This window comes from Nicotiana sylvestris, chromosome 7, assembly GCF_000393655.2.
Source record: "Nicotiana sylvestris chromosome 7, ASM39365v2, whole genome shotgun sequence".
Classification (NCBI taxonomy): domain Eukaryota; kingdom Viridiplantae; phylum Streptophyta; class Magnoliopsida; order Solanales; family Solanaceae; genus Nicotiana; species Nicotiana sylvestris.
The window spans coordinates 91,353,074-91,360,669 of NC_091063.1; the positions used below are offsets into that span (position 1 = coordinate 91,353,074).

At 37.4% G+C, this 7,596-nt stretch overlaps 1 protein-coding gene across 1 annotated transcript; it reads left to right on the forward strand.

The window, feature by feature from the left end:
• The first annotated feature begins 744 nt into the window (after positions 1-744).
• Positions 745-4,232, forward strand: LOC104211390 (non-specific lipid transfer protein GPI-anchored 11-like). Its single transcript, XM_009760439.2, has 3 exons — positions 745-1,242; positions 2,238-2,264; positions 3,862-4,232. The coding sequence occupies exons 1-3, from the start codon at positions 888-890 to the stop codon at positions 4,035-4,037; spliced, it is 558 nt and encodes a 185-aa protein (XP_009758741.1). The 5' UTR covers positions 745-887; the 3' UTR covers positions 4,038-4,232.
• Positions 4,233-7,596: the final 3,364 nt, after the last annotated feature.

The window sequence follows — 7,596 nt, forward strand, 5'->3', positions numbered from 1 at the left end:
TAAATTCTTGATTTTGATATAACTAATCATGGAATTATTTAGATCACACCATTTTATATCAGAATTCAATTTGAGCATCCTGAAATAAATATAATTATTTAGTAAATATATTTTTTTGAGCATCCTGAAATAAATATAATGACAAAATTATTTAGTATCCTGAAATAAATCTTTACTCCTAAGCTAATCCCTTTAGGAATTCAATTACCTCTAATATTTCTCGATGGCCTAGTTGATAGTTAACACATGAACAATTTAAAGGCAAGTTTAAACTTGAATTTGCGTTTGGTAGGCTAATAAGGGACTAAGCACTCTGGGCAAAATTTTCCATTTTGAAGCTTTAACGCAAATTTCTAATTAAAAGTCAAGAAATTGCTCAAATTCAAATTAAGGATGAAGCGGTCAAATCAATAATAAGAATATCAGGGTGGACAATAGATTGAACTGGACGATAGGACTTTACAAATTTTTCTCCCGTTTAATTCTCCTATTTTGTTGAAGCTATTGCTCCTTTGATAACTCGATCTCACAATTTTGGATTTGTAAGTACAAGGTGCTGACCATCGGAGCAACTCTCCCCGATCAATTAAGATCATGCTTAAAAAAGTAAAATCCCTTAGTGGTATTTAATTTTGTTTGATAGTGAAAGAATTTTACAGTGATGAGTGCGAAGAGGAAGTAGTAATTATCGCAACGTGTCACATCGTAACTTTCTTTCCGCCCACTCCTACGAGACTCGAGTCCGGAAAAAAGCAACCATTCTCTTTCTTAAATTCGCCCCGCCCTTTCCCATCTTCTCCACTTTATATATCACTACACTGACACTCTTTTCTCCACAACACATCAACTCGAAACCTTTCCCATTTCCTTACAATTCACGAACAAAAATGGCTTGTGGGTTCAACTCAGTTACGGCTCTATTATGCCTTGTTTCATTCTGGATTTTCACTTTCAGTTTCACGTCAGCAGCACACCAATCGGCCCCTGCTCCAGCAGCAGATTGTAACAACCTGGTACTCAACTTGGCCGACTGTTTGTCTTTCATAACCAACGGCAGTACGGAGAAGAAACCAGCGGGTACTTGTTGTTCTGGACTGAAAATGGTGTTGAAAACAGACGCTGACTGTCTCTGTGAAGGATTCAAGAACAGTGCTCAGTTGGGTGTTGCTCTTAATGTCACAAAGGCCTTATCCTTGCCTTCCGCTTGCCATGTCTCTGCTCCTTCTGTTACCAATTGTGGTTGTAAGTTATCGGCTTGCCCCATCTATGATCTCTTTCTTTCTTAATCACATTCACATGCATAATATATTTGTTTTGTTATGGTGATTTCTCACTTGCTCTGTGATTTTATTTCTTTCCCCATATTCTATCTATCTCCCCGTCTCTCTTTTTCTGTTGTCTCTCAGATTCTGAGAATGTGTTTTATCTAGCATCTGCAGTTATTTATGGTTCTCATTTTGTACGGAAAAAATGTTTATACATCACTTTTACAAAATCATTATTCTGAGTTATTTTCCCTTATTTGGTTTGGGCATAAAAATAATATCCATACAATTAATAGTAGTGTTGGATATAAATATACATGTTTTTATCAAATTCTTGCATATTGAAGGTTGACAACAACAATGTCTAATTGTTGATTGAACATTTTATATGAAATAGCAGTCTGGAATATTTGTTAAAGACAACAAGTTATTTAATTTTAGTGGAAAATGAAGAAAATATATACTAAAGGCAGTCCGGTGCACTAAGTTACCGCTATGCGTGGGATCCGGGGAAGGACCGGACCACAAGGGTCTATTGTACGCAACCTTACCTGTTTCCGCAGGAGTCTGTTTTCACGGCTCGAACCCGTGACCTCATGGTCACATGGCAACAACTTAACAGTCACGCCAAGGCTCACCCTGGAAGAAAATATATACTGTAGTACCAAAATTCAAAGTAACCAAACAATGATTTCATTAAGTAAAATATTTTCCTTATTTTATGCTTCAGGAGCGAGACACATTTATGTTTTCCTCCTGTATCTCTTCTGTTATCTTCTATACATTCTAGTTTCTTTTTTTGGGATTCGAATTTTTGGCGTCTCTGTTGACTAATTGCTTTTAAGAGGCCGTTAACAGCTTTTTGCTTAATGAATAACCAAATTTTAAACTTAAAATTAGAGTAGTGTTTGCAATTCATTTCGAGATTTGGGTTGATATTTTAATTGAATAATTTCCTTTGTGTTTTCACAGTGAGTATTGGCTCTGGAGCTGCACCTGGTATGTACAGTTTAAGCTTCTTTTCTGATTTTAATTTCGTTTCTCTACTTGCATTTGCGGTCTGCTTCTTTGGCTAAATAGAAAATTGCAATGTGCTTGAACAAGATTAAATGCCACACTAAGTCCTCAATATTTGCGAACATGAGTGAAGAAATAATCTTTTTTATGATACACTTTATATTTCAGATTCGTAGGGCTTGACCTCTAGATGTATAAACAACAACAACAACATATCCGGTATTATTCCACACCGTGGGGTCTGGGGAGGGTAGTGTGTACGCAGACCTTACCCCTACCTTGTGAGGATAGAGAGGCTGTTTCCAATAGACCCTCTAGATGTATACATGGTAAGTATTCAATTTATCCAAAAGAGATTCCTTTTCTCTTTTTTTCTTTTTTGCTTCGAGTGTAAGTTTAAGGTGATATGCGCTAATTTTTCTCTTTTTAAGTTCCGAGGGGCCTAAATTTCGTGTGTATACAGTTCATACAAAGTTGATTGGTATGTTAAAATGGACCCAACCCTAAATATTTTCACATTAGTCCATTCAGTTGAAGATTGGTTTTGCACTAGTTCATTGGCTAAATTCAAGATTTTTTCTTAGGTCTAAATCCGATATCCTTTTTTGTTCCATGGTCGATTTGACAACTTTGGCTTGAAGTTGGAAGTTGATTAATTTGTCTGTTGAAAACACTTTGTATTGAACAAGATAGTTGGGATAATACTAGAGTAAGAAATTTAAGAATGAATTTTTTTTTAATAAATGAAGTTTTGATTTGGGAGTTTTTGTTAATCTTGTAGTAGAACTAGAGGGGAAATTTTGCTTATTTTTCAGGAAGTGTATTCTGTATGGATAACTTGAATAAATAGTGTTTTACTGCTTCTTCACAAGGTTCCATTTTGAATCATTTAATGCACCATGATTAACCTGGATGTTTTGAATGACGCACATTTATATTGCATTGACATATGAGCAATCCTTTAGGCTTTGACTGCAGGAGTGGGAAAGTTTTTCTTGAGGACATAACTAATTGTAATCTTTTGGGATTAATATATGCTATATTTCCAGAGGTTATAGGAAGTACGTCTCAGTTGCCATCATGGCAGATGATTCCTTTCAACTTTCTTGTTTCACTTTTCTTTTTAACTTTTGTTGTTGTGAAGCCTACACAATGCGATGAAAGTATGTTACTTTACATTTCAAACTTGCTTATCCTGGAAAATGATCTCGCGTTTGGGTTGCAACGATGTGACCTTTCAGGATAGTGGATTCTTAGTTGGTATACATCTGTTCTCTCAACTTGCGATAACATCTCCTCCCACTTTTTTTGTGTGAACAGAACATCAATAGATTCTCAATATGTCCTTCTAACCATTTCTAGGATACAAGTTTGCCTTTTCTCTCTTCTCAAGGTTGGATCATCTCTTGCCTTCTCACTTGAATTTAGAATGTTTATATCCATAGTGAACTGCTGTATAATTTTGCAACTCAAGAATTAAGAAGAGTCAAATGGATTGTGTTACAATGAAGTTCTACTAGTTTTACCAAGTAGATGAGATTTTTTATTTTTTTAAACTTTTTAATGTTTTTTGTTGCAGCTCTTTCCCCGACTGCTGTATCACCAAGCGCGACAGCAGGTACACCAAGTACTGCTGCAGGGACCAACGTGGTTGCTCCAGCACCTGCTCCGGGAAGTTCCGGTTCAGCTTCACTTTGTAGATCTTTTGGGCCGCTGGCTCTGACCATAGGAGCTGCATTTTCCTCTTTATTCTGAGCAACATTTTCCTGTAATGTTTCTGGTGTAGATGAGATCTACACAGCAACTCAGGTTGGTTGTAATTGGGCCCCAGATTTCTTCTTTAAACAAGCAACTGATGCTAGTGGCCTTATTTAGCCATAATTGCATCCAATTATCGCATGAAAGCTCTAAGTCAACTTTAATAATAGTATGTTTAGTCTGTTAGAGTAATAGCTGTTCTTTATTTGTGACAATATCCTATTTTGAGAGTAAGTTTGATGATTGGAGTATCTCATAATTATCTGGATAAAGGGTATAAATAAAGCTAACATGCTATTTCACATTCCATTTTAGGTAGGTGTTCCATAAATTTAGGAATGGCAATGGGTCGGGGCGGGTTTACGCTTATGCGGGGTGGGGTGGGTTTAGGCTTATGCAGGTGCGGGCGGGTGTAAACATTTTTTAAAAACTTGATGCGGTTGCGGGTGAGGTACTTTTGACTAATACTATCGTGAATTTGCTGCTTTTCTCACAAAATTATGATTCTTGCATTGGCTATCAGTCATATATAATTGACTGTTTTTTAATACTGAAAATGTTAATTTGACAGGAAAGAGTTAAAAATCTGAAAGATGATTAATGGACTTTCATAAATACAAAATCTTATTTTTATTCAGCTGCTCCAGCCAAAATTCACTAAAATCTTATTTTTTGTATAAAAACTCCGCAATTCACCAAAAATTCTTGGATAGTATAGATATGTAGGGGATTACAGTGATCTTTTGACAATTTTTAACTGAATATAGATCTGTTTACCTTGAAAATGGTAATTACAATTAGATTTGATTTTGTGGTTCTAAAAATACGTGATATGTTTTTATGCTAGTTGTTAGGTAATAGATGCTAAGTATGAGACTAGAAAAATAAGATAAGAACTTGCAATTAGTGTGTTTAAGCAAACCGAGTTGCTGAGAATCAGGGCCTCGAGCCTGACTATACGGGACCTCGAGGTCGAGCTGGATACTAAGTTAAGGACAGCCGATGAAGGACTAATAGTTTTGAGAGCTTGATGAAGGCTCTTTATGGTCAATAACGAGCACTAAATGAAGAACAATAAATAGAACACAATAAATGTAAGCAATAAATGTAAGAAGTGAAATCAAGAGAATATGTTTAAGATAGAGAGCATAAAATGTTCTTGTATTGAATGTTGTGGGTGATATTCTTGTGTTTTACAAAATGACAAAGATCCCCTTTATATATGAGAGGGTATCCCAACATAGTACAAATGCATTCATTACAAAGATATATGACTGGCACAACCATTTAATGCCACGGTACGGGCTTGTACTAGCCTAATAGGCTTGGTTAGCTTTAGTCACGTGCCTTGGGAATCTCCCACTCGTTCATCATAGCCACTGATTTACTCTGCCCCGAGGTCGAGCATATTGGAAACCCTCGGGGTAGAGCCTCGAACCTGGCCTCGAGCCTTCCAAAAACGGGCTGGGGGATATCATAATGATCATACAATCGGGCACTCCGATTTTAGCCGTATACAGATAGTCCCCGCGTATCTTAGAATGAAAATGGTAAGAAATGGTCTTGAATTCTCGCCTATTCGATAGTTACTACCATGACGTCAGTCCATTAGAGCATTAAATGCCATGACTCAAAAGCCGCGCATGAGTCACTATTGTCACACCTCCTTTTGTCACCTACACCTCCGGAAGGGTGTAAAGGTAAAGAGAGTTTTTCCAATTAAAGGACAACCGAAACGGGATTTATTAGAAAGATTCAGAGTCGCCGCTTGGGAGATTTATGGTGTCCCAAGTCACCAGTGAAATCCTGAATTGAGGAAAATATGACTCTGTTTAACAGTCCGCGAACCAGAAATTCGGGTAAGGAATTCTGTTAACCCGGAAGAAGGTGTTAGGCATTCCCGAGTTCCGTGGTTCTAGCACGGTCGCTCAACTGTTATAATAGGCCTAATTATCTGATTTTAAAATACTTTTAAACCTATGTGCCTTTTTTCTAACTTTTGGAAAACCGCTTTTACTTATTTAAAGAATTAATTCAAGGTCATTTAAAACATACCGCAAGCCACACCACATGAAATGCACCCGTGATTCACGACACGCTCTATTTAACCTTGTTGGAAATTAGAACCGGGTCACATGAAATGCACCCCCGGGTTTTAACATGTTCACCTCTACTATCATTATTCAAAATTATGGTAGGGTCACATGAAATGCACACCCGAGTTTAGGAAAGTAAAACTATTAAAAGAACGCGCATAAAGCAACTAGCGCAATTAATTATTCTCCCGAAACTTTGAGATTATAGGAAGGCCATAGATCATAAATATAGTGTGTGAGAGAAAAATGTGACTTTCAACTTCCATGAATTTCCAGCAAACACGGTCATATTCACCCAAAAGAGAACTTAACGACTTATTAACGTTCTGCTAGAATTTAGCAAACCAAACCGCTCGTATACAATCAAAACCAAACAAATATCCTTAAAAGCAAAAAAACACTAATTTTAGTTTTATGTCCAATAACCCAAATGGCTCACCTTTGAATTAATCCACACGGTGAACTTTTCATTTTACAAGATTATACAACACATAAATAGTGCGCACTAATTTCCATAAACACATAAATATTAACATAAACACATTATCAGAAACTTTTCATTTTATGGCAAATTAACCTTATGCGTTGATGTGTTAATCATCTCATATAGATATTTGGGATTATAAATTTTCCATAAGAAACGAAAATATGAAACACTTAACAACCAACAAAGTGCTTTCTACAAAGAAACGAAACATATCCTAGTAGCAGACTATCCACAAAGTTCCCTGATAAACTTATTCAAGCAGAAGCGTCAATTATACAATGAAAATATCACATCAAGGGATGCCTCCCAGAGCAGAAAATGACAGAAGCTCAAAAACACATCTATGGAAGTTCAAGATCATCATTAAATTGAAGCAAATAAACTAACTATTCCAAAGAAGAAAATTGATCAAACGATGCATTAAAATCATGAATAATACTTGTGAACAGAATAATCAGAGGCAAGAAAACTGACCAAAAGTAAACAGAACCAGCACCGGAGCTACGAACGTTAACCTCGACAAATTTACGACCTCTCCGGACCCGAAACTCGCCTCACCTTGACGTATGAACGGAACGCGGCAACTTTCTACACGACTCAAACTTACAAACGACTCCGAAATTTCAGCTGCCTTACGCTCGCTCCCTCACTCCGTTCTTGTGCGTGACTGTGTGTGTGCGTGTGTTCGCCGGCTTCAATGGTTGTCACCGGTGACGTCGTGCCTCTGGTTTCCGACGAACATCGGCTGGTTTAAGTTGTTTGGTCGCTGGTTTGTGTTGTCATTTGCCGGTGAGGCAGTAACGTAACGAGAGGGGTGAGGTGAGTGAGGTCACCGGATTTCCGGCGAAGCTGGGTGGTGTCGCTGCTTCTTCTTCAGGCTCCTAGGGTTTTCTTCTATCGTTCCAGCGAAGAAGATGATGAAAGCTACGTGGGGGGAGGGGTCGTTCGATGAAGAAGAAGATGCGGGGAGGGT

Coding starts and splice junctions, on each gene's coding strand:
- LOC104211390 (XM_009760439.2), top strand. CDS start 888: ATGGCTTGTGGGTTCAACTCAGTTACGGCTCTATTATGCCTTGTTTCA. Junction 1,243..2,237: donor TTCTGTTACCAATTGTGGTT/GTAAGTTATCGG, acceptor GTGTTTTCACAG/TGAGTATTGGCTCTGGAGCT. Junction 2,265..3,861: donor TGGCTCTGGAGCTGCACCTG/GTATGTACAGTT, acceptor TTTTTGTTGCAG/CTCTTTCCCCGACTGCTGTA.